At 37.6% G+C, this 17025-nt stretch overlaps 1 protein-coding gene across 2 annotated transcripts in view; it reads right to left on the reverse strand.

Moving 5' to 3' along the window:
- Window positions 1-17025, reverse strand: part of tjp2a (tight junction protein 2a (zona occludens 2)) — a 46474-nt gene that overhangs the window by 15741 nt on the left and 13708 nt on the right. Inside the window, exons 1-3 of one of the 2 annotated variants that reach the window (XM_034709303.1) lie at window positions 14357-14657; window positions 7956-8009; window positions 1628-1752 (exon numbers count right to left, since the gene is read on the reverse strand). In XM_034709303.1, the coding sequence (XP_034565194.1) occupies window positions 1628-1752; window positions 7956-8009; window positions 14357-14419 (242 nt within the window). In that variant the 5' untranslated portion in view covers window positions 14420-14657. Of the gene's footprint in view, window positions 1-1627; window positions 1753-7955; window positions 8010-14356; window positions 14658-17025 lie in introns of those variants that run through there. The other variant, XM_034709304.1, reaches the window with a different exon arrangement.

The following is a 17025-nucleotide window of genomic DNA, read 5'->3' on the forward strand; positions in this document are numbered from 1 at the left end:
GTTCAGTTACAATATAAAACAAATTCAGGCATCTGGAGATCAGCGACTTTTGTGCTACACGAGAAAAATTACTTATTTTGTGAATGAGTCTGGAGGCTCTGCAGAGAGCATTTCAAAAACATGGTACTGGTTTCAAAAAAAGCTTCTTCACTTTAACAAAGAGGTCTGTTGTATTTATCCTTTCAACATGTTGTCATCCACTTGAATAAACAACTGGGCCTTTCAGTTTCAAAAATAATCACTTTAAGTGTTGGACTTTGACCGGGTGATTGGTCCCTAAAGATTAAGTTCAGCCACTGTAGCACTTAATGCTGCAATCTGCTCAGTACATTTAGAGGGTTTGGAGCAACTAGTCATTTACGCATCACCAAAAAAAGGGACAGAACAACTGGGCCAAGGTTACAAATACCAGAGTCTGTGTGCTGAACAGAAACATCTCTTTGAGGAGGGCGACGTTAAGATATTCGCTGAATGAAAGATGGTATGTGTCTTTACTATAGACTGTATGAATAATGGAAGTAGTTTCAAGGAAGTAGTGAGGTCACCCGTCTGTTTCTGAAGCGCTTTTTTGAGGCCAATCGGCGGCGGCAGCCATATTGCTGCTGTCGAGTGATTGTGATGTAAAGAGGCGGAGTTTGAGCCTCCTAGCCAACAGCTACAGTGTTCCCGCCTGTCAATCAAGTCAGCTGTGCCTCTGATACCTCTTTTCGACCAATGCTGTAAAGCTGTATTTCCGGGCTGGTGCTCGCGCTGGTTCGGAGCTGGTTGAACTCGCGAATCAACACGGCACCCTTTTGTTTTTCCTCCCGCTCGAGCCCGTGGAAGAAGCACGTCATGACCTCAGATTTACGTGACTACTTTTCCCAGCACCGCTTGCGCGAACTTTTCCTCACAACAACAACGATGGCGGACAGCAGCAGCTTGTCTTCTCGGCTGACCACTGCTTTGTCTTTAGAAACCATTAGTCTCTTTTGTCTTATTGCTGCAGGACAATGGGGGAAACACGTTTGTTTTGTGTTTTTGATCATGGTAACCCCGCCCCCTGCCCCTGACGTAAGTGGTTCGTGGTTCGTTGTTCTAGACTAGCAAAGAGTTGGAGCCGCTCTGGAATCGGTTTTCCCGGCCAGGATCTGGTTCACTCAGTCGAAACACGAAGAACCGGTTCTCAAATGAGCGCCGGCTCCAAACCAGCCCCGAAACTGCCTCAGTTGAAAAGGGATATCATTGGAAGGCTCATAATCTCAATATCTTTGAAAATACCGCGTACAGTTCAACCCCCCTACAGTGTGTGCCAATCAAGAAATGAGCTATCCAGACTACACTCGTCTTTTGTACCAGGCTGTAAACATGTTTATTTCTGCTGTAAAGATTGGCTTTTTTGAATTGGTGTGTATGTGGTTTCCGGCACTTCCGGAGCCACCCTCAAGCGGATCCTCAATGAACTGCAGTTTTTAGCACTTCCGCACCGGAGGTTGCCGCTTTGTCTTCACTAAGTTTCATAAAAACACAGATAAACTAGTAAACACAAAGTTATAACTAAATAAGATCTCAAGTATTCTGTCTGTAAATGTTTCGAGTGTCATGTGTGTGTATAGCTCAGAGATTTATACTCAATTATGACACGCACAACAACAAGCCATCAGCAGGTCCTCCCTGCAGGACATCAGACACCACGATGGACGTCTCCCCGCTGTCATCGTTGGGATTGTCCCGACCTCCTGACACCGCGATCCCAAAGCCCATCTTTGGATCCTGAGAACAAAAAAGAAAAACACATAAATGTATTTGAATACAAATCTCTGCAGTTTCACAAGTGTGTGTGTGTGTTTGATAGAGAGCGAGATGTCCTGTAATCCCTGTGGTGTGTGTGAGCTCAAACAGTATTATCATGGCTGTATGTGTATTGTGCTGGGCGATTACAGGGATTTTGACTCTGATTATGATTACTGTTGCGCATAAGGGAGTCATGTATGACATGTGTATGGTGCAGCAGTTGAGAGCCTGCATAACGACCGTTGGTCGTCTTTGTGTGAGAAAGCAAAAATGCTTATCCTTGGCACTAAGTCATTTCTGTGCGTGCGGTCATATATTTATAGCTGCAATGTTAGTTTCTCTGTTTTTAGAAGCGCCGTATGTCTTTGGAAAAGTGTCCCTGCTTTGTGTGATGCTACCTGCCTCTGCTCCAGTTTGTCCAGATGAGATTAGGTCAGAGATTTGTTGACCCTGTCTCTTTATCCCCTCCCTCCCATCTGTACTTAAAAAGGAAAAAAACCCGTACTATTCACCCCTCCGTCTCTGGCAGATGGCAGCGGAGGCAGAGCGAGGGAGGAAGTGCAAAAAGAGAAACAAACAGAGGCACACGGGACAAGACTTGAACGGCCTCTTTCTCTCTGGTATTATAATCTTAACAATCTATGACTCCCTGTCATCAAAAAGCATCAAAATGTTCAATAAAGCAGATTTTTGTAGTCAGGTTTTTCCATAGGTCAACATTTCATGATCAGAGCCTAGCAGAGTTTGACGATGAAGCATTTTGACTGGATTTTGAAAAGGTTTTATGAACCTAAGAGGCCAAAAAGTATTCTGTCTACATTTAAAAAGCAGAAATGCAGTTTTTCCGCTGAGTTGAACCCAGGAATATTCCCACAGCAGTAGCTATTGTGCTTAAATTAAAACAGGACTGTACAGCCCACAAACCTGACACTGTGTTACTGTGATATTGTTTCTGTGTGCTTCAACGGAGGTTTGGAATTAATGGTGTGAAAGAGGTTGTAAATTTGTGTGTGTGATGTCAGCGACGTCACCCACTGGCTCTTAAAGAAGAGTTATGGAGCTGAACAAAGGCGGTCTATCAGAAATGCTGACTCAACCTTACTTACAATCAGCTTAGACACAGACTGAGAGGTGGAGCTGCATAACATGCACAGCTCTTAGCCTTAATATAATAAAAAAAAAAAAGGATGGCTAATAATATACAGTTTTTAAATGCTATAAAAATTGGCAATTCACCATGGGTGTAAATGAGGATTCCTTTGCTTTTGGAGTCGGCCTCAAGTGGTCACTTAAGGAAGTGCAGTTTTTTTGCACTGGTACACTTGGCAACATCATTTGCTACTTGGTGGCTACTTGGCTAGACTTAACTCAGGGTTCCTACACACAGCAGAACAAACAGCAATTCACACAGGTGTGGTCTATTTAACTATAAATTTAAAAGTTGAAAGCTATTCTAAATCCCTACCAACCATGCCAGGGATTAAGGCCAGACATTCTTCAACATATACAACAAATTACAGAGGAGTCCCCACATGAGCTTGTAATTTTGGGTGTTTTCTATGTTTAAAAAATAAACATATTCAATTATGGAAATTTCAGCTCTAGAGCAACAGAAATAATCTCACTGTGGCTGCTTTGACTTCTGGGTTGCATAAATGTAGCCTCCATAGACTGTATAAATAATGGAGGTAGTATCCTTATCATCACCCATCTGTTTCTGAAGTCTATCGTCTGTGGGAGCAATATCGGATATGTTGAAGTCCACCTAACTTCAGTTGAGGTAAAGAGGCAGGCTTTGGGCCTCCTAGCCAACAGCTACAGTGTTCCCGCCTGTCAATCAAGTCAGGTGTGTTGAACGAACATGAAAGTTAAAATGAAAAAGGAAGGATTGCTTTTCATTTTATTTTTTAGTACAAAAAATGCACATTCACTCTGAAAATGATTTAAAAAAGCATTTATGTGACTGCATTTTAATTTTTAATAAAAAAATAAAAAAGTTCAATTATGATAATCATATAACAGGGCTTTTTTTTTTTAATTAAAAAGGAAATGTTATTTTCTTTTTCATTTTAACTGTGTAAAATAATTAGCGTTTTTGAATATTAAAATAAGAAATCAAATAGGATTATTGAATATTACTTTTAGTTGTGAGTAACACAATGCACCCATTATTGGAAAATGAATAAGCATTTCTATTAATGCAATTAAATGTTCAAATTTGCTTTTTCATTTTAATATTGGTACCTATTTGCTTCCATAAGTAGTAAACCCCCAACTAAAACAGATATTATGCAGAATGACCCACTTCAATTTATTCATTAGAGTCCATTAGACCTATTTATTTGTTGCAGGGGATAAAACTGGAGCTCAATTAAACTGAATATAATAAATCAAATAATTGTAAATACTGCTGGATAGCTTTAAAATCCCTACATATAATAATAACATTGTATTCTTAATATCTTAAAATTCAGTAAGCAAACTGAAGCTGTTCTATAAATTCAGTTTTTGCCTTTATAATCAATTTCAGTAGAGGTGAAAAACAATGAGACAGCAAATAGCCTAACCCAAGCAGAAAACGAGAAGACTACATTAAATATGCAACAAAGTAAGCTAATGTTAGCATTATTAGCTGTTGATTTAAACTGCGTTGCTCTGGGAGGCAGTCATCACCTGCTGTATCACCTGCTGTATCACCTGCTGTGTCGACGTGTGCTCCTCTCTTACGCAGTGTTTCCATGAGCTGGGCTCTGTGGCTATCAGCTCTCTTTGCAGGAGGCATACGGAGACCTAACCCTGGTTCATAATAAACACTGGCATGACGCAGGACCACGAGCACAGTGAAGCTCGCCTTCAAAATAAAAGCTCACTAAACATCGAGAGGGAGGTGTTGTAACTGAACATAAACAAACACACATGATGTGAATAGTGACGTGGGCAAGGAAACCCACAGAAGAGACTAGATACAATCAACTCGTGTGTGATGTGTGTTGTTTTCTACACTGTATTGAATAATAATAATAATAATAATAATAATAATAATATTTTTCTAAACAAGGTCACAAAGTGCTTTACAGAAAAACACAAAAAATAAACAAAGAAAATATCTATATATCTATATTTAAAAAAAAATAATAATAATAAAAATAAATAAAATAAAATAAAATAAATTTAAATAAATAAATAAATAAATAAATAAATAAATAAATAAATAAAATAAAATAAAATAAAATAAAATAAAATAAAGGAACTTAAAAGTACTAGAGTGCATTAAAATAAATCAGGTTTATGTTTTTAATAGTTTTTTGCTTTCTCTATGACTGGCAGCATTTTTCTCACATTTTTGAACACCAACCTGCAGGTAATATTCAGCCAGAAGATAATATTCAACATAATGAAATCAGTTTTGATTCCCAAGTTTAAAGCATCAAATTAACTTCAGATCAGCCCTTAACAAGATGATGCACATCTTGGAGGACAGATGCAACATACTATGAAGCACAAATAGGTTAACAAATAGGTTAACAGTAGAGGGGAATAGATGGTCTCTGCAGGAAATAATCAGAGACTGACAGCTGGCTGTAGTGAGGTTGAGAGTCAGGGGTCACAAGACTGCAGCAGAGGGACCTTTTCCGCCCTAAATCTGCTTTTCTGGCTTTAGTGATCCACATCACGAGACAATGAGCTCATCATGATGATTACAGAAGCTCATCTTGTTTGCTCTGCTCGTACGGGCACACACGTGTTTAACACAGCCAACAGAGGAAACCTACTTCTCTTGGCTGGAGCTGTGATGTACCCCATATTTAACAATGTGTTAGAGGTGTAAATGAAGTTGATGTAACATGGCTGTAACTAGCTATTATACAGCTATCAGATACTATGTGTCAGATTCTTGAAATTAAAAGGAATAACTGGTGTAAATATATATTTTTTAAGTGTTGTACGAGGTACTTGTCAATAGTATGAGTGTCAAAACGCTTAAAACGCACCTTTTCCTCAAGGTCTTTCCCCGTCAGATATCCTCACCTACCCCCCAGACCCCTACCTGACCCTTTGAAGCGACCTTGGGTTTCTTGAAAGACGCTATAAAAATATCAGTTCTTCTTCTTCTTCTTATTATTATTTTTATTATTGTTGTTACAGAAATTAAGCAGATACAACACATACATGTTCCTCTGCAGCGCACTGAACAGCTGTTTGGGTCTGTGGGCTTCAAAAAAGATGAAAATACAACCAAACTCAATAATGAGTGATTCAATGCACCAGGCAAAAGTCCAGGTGAAAGGTACATTATAGACCTCATAAGCTGATCAGCGCGCTGCAGGCAGAAGAACCTGTATGTGTTGGGTTGGCTGTTAGTTCAAAACGGAGGGGCTCTCTGACGGCAAAACACTGACAATTTTCTAAGCAGCTCTTGTACCTACTCCACTTCAATATTTGGGTTAGAGTTCCATAAAATGAGCTAAATTACGTGGCAGAATTCACCCTGTCTGCATAGCCTCATGTCCCACTCGGTTCTCCAGCTAGTTTCTTAAAAAAGGGTCCGAACCGTCCAGGATCCCCTGGCAAGTGCTGCACACAACTCCACTAAGAAAACAAATTTTCCCTTTGAGTAATAAAAGCTGATAGTGAATGTGTGGTATGAGTCGCATCAAGTTTAATCCTCACAGTTCATTGTTTTCACCACGTTAGAATAAACTTTATGTAAACAGAGCTGCTAACGGACAAAGTTTACATTTGGTTAACTAGAAACACTGAATTGTGGTCGTACTCGTCCACATCCTTCAGCGTTCCCTGAGGGTTAAAACAATGAACCAGATGTAATACATTCTCATCAGACGCTTCTGAGAATCACGTTCATGAGAATGGGATGAGCATGCGATCGGCGTGACTTTGAGCTTTGAAGAAAAAAGATAATCCTTGTTTCCTGAAATCACGTTCACAAAAAAACCCACTAATTTCTGTTTCATATGGCAGAGTGCTGTTTGGTATTATCTGACTCCAGCTATATCTGCCCTGCTGCATGGTGGCTCAGTTAAAGTCAAAATATTTAGGATCCCTGTTATACTCTCTTTAGCTGCAATTATGGTAATAAGAGGCAGTTAAATTGTTTTGATAGTTTTTGTCAAAATGTTGAATTTGTTTCAGTGTATGTTTGTATGTCTATGTAAATTTTTTAATTATTCATACTTTTATCAAACTTTTATAATTATTATCATTATTATTATTGTTATTATTATCATTGTTTCCTTTAATTTATGTATTTATTTTTTCCTTATGTTTTATGTTAAAGCTGGAGTCACAAGTGTGGTCAGTGTTATTTGTATTGTCTGTTCGACATCAACAAATATGTTAATGCAGCTATTGTTTTCTCTAATATCTCAACTTGTATTTGTTTAAGGTTGTCTTAGGTTAACAGGATTTTTGTACCTTGTTAAAAAATCTAATCATATGTACATTGTTGATGCCACTATTCAAAAGGCGCTCATATATGTATCTGTTATCATTATTGTATAATCCTGTGAATGCTAATAAAAAAAATAATAATTGAAAAAAAGAACTTGATTTTCATTTAGTCAGAATTTCAATTTAGCTCATAATTCTTCCTGAGACTTATAGATTTTCTTTCCGTCCTGGTGGACGTAACAGTGAGCTTTAACAGCTTTCACCACATCATTAAGTTGAATTGGCGACCAGTGCCTCATTATTTGTTGATTGAGAAAACATAGAACAACATGTGCTTTGTTTTGGAGTCCTGTTTCTCCACCTGGTGAATATAATTCCAGTATTTTCATATCGTAGTGTACTAGAGTCTACTAGCTGCTGATGGACGTATGTTTCTGCATAATGTTCCCCCAGTTTGAAATATATACAGTAGATGTTTTTTATAAATGCTATAGTTGATCTTGCGGTGTCGATTTTCAACATAAAGGCAGTTTTCAAGTCGTCTGGAAAGGTAAGTCATAGATAGGTCGGAAATTAGAAATAATCATTGCACTGTTGCGTAAACTCTCATTCACGCTGAATGTGTTTCATCTGTATTCTGGCTGCTCTTCGTTAGCTGACTTCAATATGTGAAACTAATAATTGAAACGCTCTCTCTGTGTTGCTCTGGGTTTACGGCTGAGATGTAAATAGTGTGAATGAGATGAGGCGTGTTTCGGTGCAGATGGACTCACCCTCTGCAGGGTCACGGTGTACTGCTCCCACACGGTCTCCTCCATGACCGGGTTCTGTGGAGAGGGAAAGGAAAGATTACCATGGCTAGTTTAATTTCACTGAACAGATTAATAATGTAATACATGATGTAACAACAGTGTCGGTTCATTAGCTGAGGCTGTCGTTACACAACCAGGAGCTCCCTGAAGAACAATGAGGGGCCTCAGCTGGATGTTTACAACGCCAAACTTTGGGCTCAGGTTGATGAAACATTGATGAAAACACTTAAACATCACTCCTCTTCTTCCTTTTAAGAAGAATTCAAAAGTAATTCAGGATGAAGGGACATCTAACAAGCTGTTACATGGGACCGCCAACAGGTTGTATAAATCAACCGTAAGACACACACCTGTTAAACTTCAAGTCATTCAAGTGTACGACTGTTACTAACAACTGCTTCAATTGTGAATCAATTCAACAACCTCTTCTGATTCATTGACTGTGAAGAGGGTCAAGATTTACAGCGCTCCACATTGACGCTATAAACTTTGGATTTCAGACGGTTAACAACCACCAAAAGGCGTCTAGACGATGAAAAGATTACAAACATTTATGCACATTGGAAGATGAAACCTGTATAATCTTAATTATTTTTTTCCATGCACTAAAGTAATTCAATTTAATGTATTACTGCTGAATTATTGGTCATTTATCCAATCAAACACTCAGCAATCTTAAGGTATTAAAATCATCAAATGCATCATTCAAAATAATTTACGACAAAGTGAAAAAAAACACAACAAACCTCAATTTCTCTACAATAATGTCTAATTTTGGCATCATTTATTTGAATTTCTAGTTTGCAGTTTCATAAATCAATAACCAGTCAGTCCATTCAACACCAATTTACCATGTACTACATTTGTTTTCATCAAAAATGTTTACTTTTACAAAGTTAAAGTTGATTTCCAAAGTTCAAAAACACTGAAGCATGCTCAAATTATGTTCAAGATTAGACCATTGACTTAAATATTTCACCGTACATCAGTTCTCAACTTTTTCCCATTTATAATGTTGCATTATTGGTAATAATAAGTGTCATGACCACTAACAGATCAATAATCAAATCAGTCCATGCAATAAGTCCACATGAAGTACAAACTTTGAAATGTTGTTGTTTATATTAATAGAAGACGGAGTTGGGATGGATTTCAAAAGTCTAAACAACAAACAGTAACTCAATTATTCTGCACAAATACATCTGAGTCTGTTTTTGCTCACAAAGCTTCACGCCACTTTTCAAAATTATGAGTCCTTCTTTGTAGAAATTAAACCCAAAAGCACTCCAATCAACCGATCAACACCTGATTAAAGCGAAACAAAACAAAGCTCTCAAAGTCCCAGCAGGTCCAGCTGCCCGCCTGAGCCTCGTGCCCCCTTAAATCTGAGCTACAGTAGCAGAATCAAACTCACGAGTCCCTGGAGGATACGTATGGTCTTGACCGCATGGGCCCATTTCCTGTGCAGGCTGAGGACGGTCTTCATTGCGGGTGTTCTGCGTCTCTTCCTATCTGCGTCTTTCCCTGCTCACCGCCAGCGGTGCTCTGGCAGACTGATGTGCGCCACAGCCTCCTCCATGGTCACAGCTGCACAACCACCAGCAGCTCTCTTCCTGCATCTGCCCGCCTGCCTGCCTTTGACGTAAGAGGGATTCTGCTGGCCTACATTCAGCACAAATCCCACCGTCTGCAGACAGTGTAAACATTCAGACACACCGACTCCTGCACAGGCACACGGTGATTAAACATCCGAGTGTTCATCCATAAACCCAACAACAAATCACTCCTCACACTTTGGGTCTGATGGCTGAACCCCAGATAGACCAGACGCTCTTCCAAGTTCTGGAGAGGACTCTCACGCCAAAGAAAGACAAACTCTGTGTAAACGTGTGCAGAGTGCAAATGTGACTCACTGAAAGAAGCACAATGGCTTGGATTTTAAGTAATGGGGATTTTTTTTTTTGTGGTTTAGTATGAAGTGGAATGTCAAATCTGTGTGCCGCTGACATCTCATGCCCAGGCTTAGCGAAACGGGGGCATGATTCAGACTGGCAGCTCACCCATCATAACCCACTTTTTTGATCTTCCAACCCACGGGGGGAAACCAGATGACCGGCAGCAGCAGCAGGAGATCGAAAAGAGCCAATTGTGAACAAATACGAGACAGATGCTCCAAAACAGAACGAAAAACAGAACAAAACCAGGATCTTTGTTCTGATGTGTTCATCTAGAGTTTGATCTGAAACTCTCCTCTTGGAATAAGTCCTGGTGTAAGGTGACTTTCTTTGATACAGGGTCATGTCTTCAGTATGTTTGAAAGCTGTTGTGGTTACAGGTATTTGGAAAGTGCAGAGTTCTATATCACCCATGTGCACAAAACTTTTACCCTTATATTACATTTCAGTGGTCCTGTTTGGCAACAAAGTTTTATCCCAATACAAGAAGCAGGGATGTAAGGATAGATCACAAGACGGTAAAAAATTGATTCTGACCCAGTTGCGCTCCCGGCTGACACCTGACCGCGTTTAAATGCTTATTTTTCTCAGTAAGTACGAGAAAACTGAACACTGCGAGTCCAAAATATGATCCTGTTAAGTTGTCCTGTTGCAGTAAATCCACATGTGGTAGTCTGAGTCTTCACTCTATGACCATGCGTCCGCAGAGATTATTTATAAGCCTGCTCCTCACGTTGATATTCAGCGTGTTTAACATTTTGAACACCACAATATGATCCTTAGCTGTTTAATACCGTCAGTTATATACACTGTGTCATGAAGGAAAATTTGATTTAGGGGAAAAAAAACACATTTGGCATTGTTTCGTTAACATTTCCAAAGATCGATCACAGAAAATACTTGAAATGACATCCCTAATTCAAAGAGATTTACCTTATTTGTTTTAATACTTAATACTTTCATTTAGGAATTGTTCACTTTCTATTTCTCTACATTTGTTCTGAAATTTTCCAACAAGGTATTTTTAGTTTTTTTACAAGGTGCTGAAAAAGGTGTGCAGAGGTTTTATTTGAGTTACAACAGACCTTAAAAATAAAAAAAAGGATTACTTTGTTTACAGAGAAATATAAGAGATAAAATATATATTGCAACTGTCCATATCTGAGAATTGAAATAAAATAATAGTGATTTAAATTTCGAGTTCAATCGAATCGTGAGTGAATCGTATTGTAAACCCGAAGTCGGGATTCAAATCCAATCGTGGGTTGAGTGTATCCTTACATCCCTAATAATATAATAATAGAAATAATCCTTGGAGCAATTGTACGATTGACAGTTCAAAACTGAGGGAGAAAGAGAAGGAACAAGCAAAAAAATGAATGAATTAATTAGAATAAAGAGAAATAAAATAGTTTGATAATCTAAAAAATGTAATTTTATATATATATGCACATTTCAAATGTATATCTTATAGTTTGGCTTATGTAACATTAATTATCTAAATTTGAGGAAAGGCAACAGTTAAAGTAAGCTGAGTTAAGTTGTTTTTTTAAAGCTTAATTTGGACAAATCAGCTTAGTGGACGGAGGGAAGTGCTTAATAATACGTGCATATATATCTGGAAAGGAAAATAGCTTTAAAAACACTGGTTTTATCAATTTTCATGCACAATTTGTCATGAACTTGTCATATCTAAGGAAAAATATATATATTATTACAAAATTGAACTTATTTGACCAGAATGTTTGATCAGATTCATATATTAAAATTTGAGTTTCAGATTTAAGTTTAGTACACTCATCCTGTCAAGTTAAAGCATAAACTGTCAGGATTGTGTGACTGGATCGAGGCAGATTAAGCATAATTTGCTTGGTTTGTATGTCTAAGTGTTAAAAATGTGACATATATGGATGGAGAAGAGAAGTAAAAAAACTTGTTGCTACATGTTTTGCTTTGCTGGACAGTCTTCCTCTCAAAAAGAGCAGAAACACACAGCAGCAGAGAACCACACATGGAAATTAACTCATGAAAGTCAGATTGAGCAGAGGCTGGTGGAAGTGCTTGAGGCAAGGTCAGAGCAGTTTTAATCAGACTGACTTCTTGTGCAATGTGATATGATTAAGAGGGCCGCTTGCAGGCGAGCCTGTCGGATAAGTCTGGGCCTCCTGAGTCTCAGCACATTATATAACAAAACACAAACACATTCTCACTAATGAGGAGGGAGGGTGAAATACTGGGTCATCCTTACAGGACGTGAGTTAGAAAACTAATTATTTAGAGAGCGAGTTGACTCTTTCAAAAACAAGAATGTGTGGGTTGATTTCATAATGCACAGTCACAGTCATTATATGTGATGAATTTAAGGGATTATGGGATTAATTATGAGTCATAAAATGTCTCAAAAATCTCCACAGTGACATCTACTACAGCCTTGTTTTGTTCACCCTACAGTTTGAAAATATGCAGACACAATACTATCAAAAATATATCACAGCACATCTTAACACGCTTTAAAAGGCTTCTGTTGATTATCAACGATGCCTTTCAATTAACTGACAAGCTTACATTTTCATTTTAAATCTCACACAGAAGTGGATCCATATGACTAATGTGTCAATGAAAACATGCAATAGGTCGCATAAAACATCATTAATGGAGACAAAATGTGGATTCAACACAAAACATATGCATTTTTGAACACCAACTTAAGAAAATGAGCTGATTACAAAGAAAAATGACAGTGATATTATGATTTGATATTAGTTAAAGGCAGTTTGTGTTTTCTGTTCACTGCTGAGCTAACTCAGAGTGTCATCAGTGGGGAGTTTCAAGGCACAAGAGCCTTGGCCAAAATAGTGTGTTAAAAAGCATGTTGAATTGTGAATATAATAATAATAATAATTTTTATATAGCACTTTTCTAAACAAAGTTAAAGTGAACACTAGTGCACAGTCATAAATACAAATATTGCACATGAGGGGATTGTTTATGTCAGCTGTTTGTGGCTGACATGAACATTCCCCTCATGTGCAATATATGTATTAAGAAGAAGAAGAAGAAGAAGAAGAACGTACTTAATTAATCCCCAGGGGGAAATTCAATTTTTTTCACTCGTGTTATTTTTCTGTCATGCTACACGCAGTTTTTGGTTTATACATACAATGCACACACATGCAGTGGTCTTGCACTTAGGGAGAGATGTCAGAGTGAGGATGCTGCCATCAACCAGCGCACCCCAAGCAGTTGGGGGTTAGGTGCCTTCCTCAAGGGCACCTCGGCAGTGCCCAGGCAAGTGAACCAGCACCTCTCCAGCCACCAGTCCACTTGCCAAGCTTCGTCCATGCTGGGACTCGAACCGGTGACCCTTCGGTTCCCAAGTCTGAACTACTGCCGCCCCCATTTATAACCGTGCAATAGTATTCATATCAAGTGCAATACCGGGAACTGTGAAAACTTTTCATATATGTGCAATATCTTAAACCCAAATACCTAATAATAATATATTCAACACCTGTTTTCATATTATTACTATATTTATGTTGTCTTTTATACAGATTTTCTACCTGTTTATATTTTATTTGTATTTAGAACATGCAACTTCAGGAGCCGCGCTTCTAATTTCTTTGTTCACCTGACAATGTCAAATAAAGGCTTTTCTATTCTAAGTGCCTCACAGAAAAACAAAAAAGTATACATAAATAAAAAAAGAAAATATGTATTTATATATATTTAAAATATGTCTTAGAAATAAGAAATATAGAAAAATATTCAAATTTAAGAAATATTGGTGGAAAAAATGTTTCTTTCATGTTTTATAATTAAGATATTTAAACAGACTTAATTTAGCAGTTCATGTTTATGTGTTATTATAATAGAAAAGTTGAGCGAGGCTGCCCCCTAGCGACCAAACAGCAGTATTACACTTTGAGGCACAGAGCAGAACAACAAACCACAACACGAACAGCATTAAACAAAAAGGCATAATTAATTATAATAAATGAATTAAATAATAATTATGAAGCTTTTGGTGCAAACAAATATGGATGCAATGCAAAGAAGAGGCAAACAAAGATGTTTTAACCACCAAAAAAGAGACAAACTGCGACACAAAGCACCCCAAGCGAGTACAGATGATCAAATATGGAAGAAATTGACACATCAATATGATCAATCAATTTAAAACAAAGTTAAAAGATGGTTTTATAAACTTTAAACCTGTTTTGAACCTGTTTGGATGTAACTAGCATGGAGCTATCACAGCAGGTGCAGCAGGATGCAACAGGCTTCAACTGGGAATCAAGATCCTCAGAACTAGTTCCCCCAAAACACAGACAAGCACTTTAACATGACAATAAAAGCTCTTAAACTTTGAAATAAGTTGTATAATTAAGCTGTGGAGTTACTTACTGTGAAATATTGAGTCGCATATCTGCTCAGAGAGAGCAGCCCTCCTCCTCCGTTAACGGGCATCACGCACTTTGAACTGGCACCAAAGATTACAACTAAAAACTATCACTAACTGAGTGTTTCTGCTCCAACTCGAGCCAGGATGGAGAGAAATGAGAGATAAACTGTGTGGAATAAGTAAAAGTCTCTCTTCAATACTCCAAACGTCTCACTTTAGTCGTCAAACACGTAAAGATTGAACATTCAGCCCAAAAAAAGTAGCGCCCACGACTCCTAGCTTTGCTCCGGGTCGTACCAAGTGGGAGTGAGGGGTGGAGGGGGGAGTTTAAAAACAAATGAGATACAAATCCGGATTTTAAACAACCTTCTTTACACAGCGTCTTGTATAAAATTAAAACAACTTTTATATTTTGTTTTTAAGCTACACAAATAGGTTATAACATTATGAATTAATGTATAAAGGGGTATTTCACCCCTAATGCACCTGACATAGATTCGTCCAGAATTCCCATTGATTTTTAGCATGCTGTGAGGCTCCCAGTCAGACAGCTCAAAAACAGATGTAACGCCATGTAGCGTCCGTCAAATGAAGTCATGCAATTATAAAAAAGAATCCGAGTTTATATTGGAGACACATTTTGAAATATATAACATTTTTTGGTTAATTAAACAGTTAATATTTACAATTAATAAAAAATAAATTAACAATCAATTGTTACTTTATAGGCTCTTGTTTGCTTTATATATTTTTTTATTTTTCTGCACTGTCTACTTTGTTAATGTGACACGTGAGTAAAGGACTATCTTATCTTACCTTATTGTATCTTAATAAGGTTAGTTTTAAATACACTAAGCAATAAAGAGTCAACTAAGCTCAAATTAAGTTTCTTATTTTTCCTCTTCTATTAATGCTCTTAATTTAAAGTCAAGGAAACCTCCTAAGAAAGAAAATGCATCTGTCTTTTCAATCAGCCTGTCCTGGCAACATAGTTCCATGCACTGCTAAAACTTCACAGAGAAATAACCCTGTGATGCATTACTCATCAGCAGCCATTCTTGCTTTTTGCTTATTTATTTGAACATTAAAATATATGAAAAATGCATCACTGCCTGAAAGCTACTCTTATAAATATTACTAATATTTAACAACATGAGTTTCTAATGTCAGCTGCAAAGAAAAAAGTATGACTCATACTGAAGAGATCAAATCAAGGCACATATTAAACCCTATTTACAGCTAAATGTTTGGAATATTTGTAACAATCACATCAATGTAAAACAGCAGTAGTCACAGTAATGCTTTTAGGTAAGTGCTGTGCATTGATGCTGATGTGTAACAGGTAGGGATGAAAGGATACACTTAACCCACGATTCGATTTGAATCCCGATTTTTGGTTGACGATTTTCAAGGAAGAAACTGTATTGAACTCAAAATTTAAATAACTATTATTTCATTTCAATTCTCAGATATAGACAGTTGCAATATATTTCTTCTCTTATATTTCTTTGTAAACAAAGTAATAATTTTTCATTTTGTTTGTGTGCTTTACAAAAAAAATGTATTTAATGTTTTTTTTTTAATGTTAAAAGTATGTAAAAACTTAAACAACAAACAGCAATACATCAACATTCAGACCTGGCTGCTTGGATAAGCTCCAACTAAGCTACAAGAGCATAACTTAGATCTCTGGTAGAGACATCTGGTTTAAAATGAGTGCCCCAGTTCATCCTAAAAGGAGTTCACAAGGTCAAGGATTTGCAGGCCAGTCAACGCCACACATGAGAAAACAATGTATTGATGGACATGCCTTTTCATAGTGAGGTATTGTTCTTTCAACAGGACAGGCACAGACCCACAAAGCATTGCAGTAAAGTAGGGGGCCCTTGTGTCAGTGCACTCAGCATTAACATCTATTTTCACTGAAATGAAGAAGTTTTGACTGCCTTAATAAGCAGTGTGAAAATGTAAGAGTCTTATACATACCTGCTGCAGCAATGATCAGGAAAACTGCACAACTATGAGCAGCTGTCCCACAATAACCTATTGTTTGTGTGCATGTTTGTGATTGTGTGTTTGTGTAATACTATCCAGCCAATCTGCGGTAACATAGTATTTTATCATCAAGGGAAAAATCAGATAAGGACTACAGCTGACCCTGAAAATGTCCAAAATCCCTAATACCACAGAAAATGTTTCCATTTCATTACTAAATCCACCATTCTAGAAACAATAAAATACATCCTGCTGGCAGAAAGGACATCACATCATCCAACACATTCCACTGAGAGTAGAAATGCCTTTGGGAAGAAGTAATGACAACGAAACATCTGAAAAATTGAGGTCAATGTAGTAAATTTCAACATTCAAGTCCACTGAAATATGCAAAATATGTCTTAAAATAGGCCATCCTAATGCTAAACAGCTTCACTGGCCTGAATAATTTGTGAGACCAAGTCATTAAAACAATGAGGCATCCAGGACATGACACGTCTCTTTGGTTAATCATCATCCAGGATGCAGGAAGAAACACTACACTGGAGCTTTTTCCAAATAAGGGAAGAGAAAGGAAGTGAGGTTTGACTGACTCACTAAACCGTCACTGTTGTAGAAGAGAAGAAGACTTGTTTACAGCTTTCCAACTATTTCCCGGTAAACAAAAAACAAGTAT

The sequence above is a fragment of the Notolabrus celidotus genome, chromosome 19 (assembly GCF_009762535.1).
Source record: "Notolabrus celidotus isolate fNotCel1 chromosome 19, fNotCel1.pri, whole genome shotgun sequence".
NCBI lineage: Eukaryota > Metazoa > Chordata > Actinopteri > Labriformes > Labridae > Notolabrus > Notolabrus celidotus.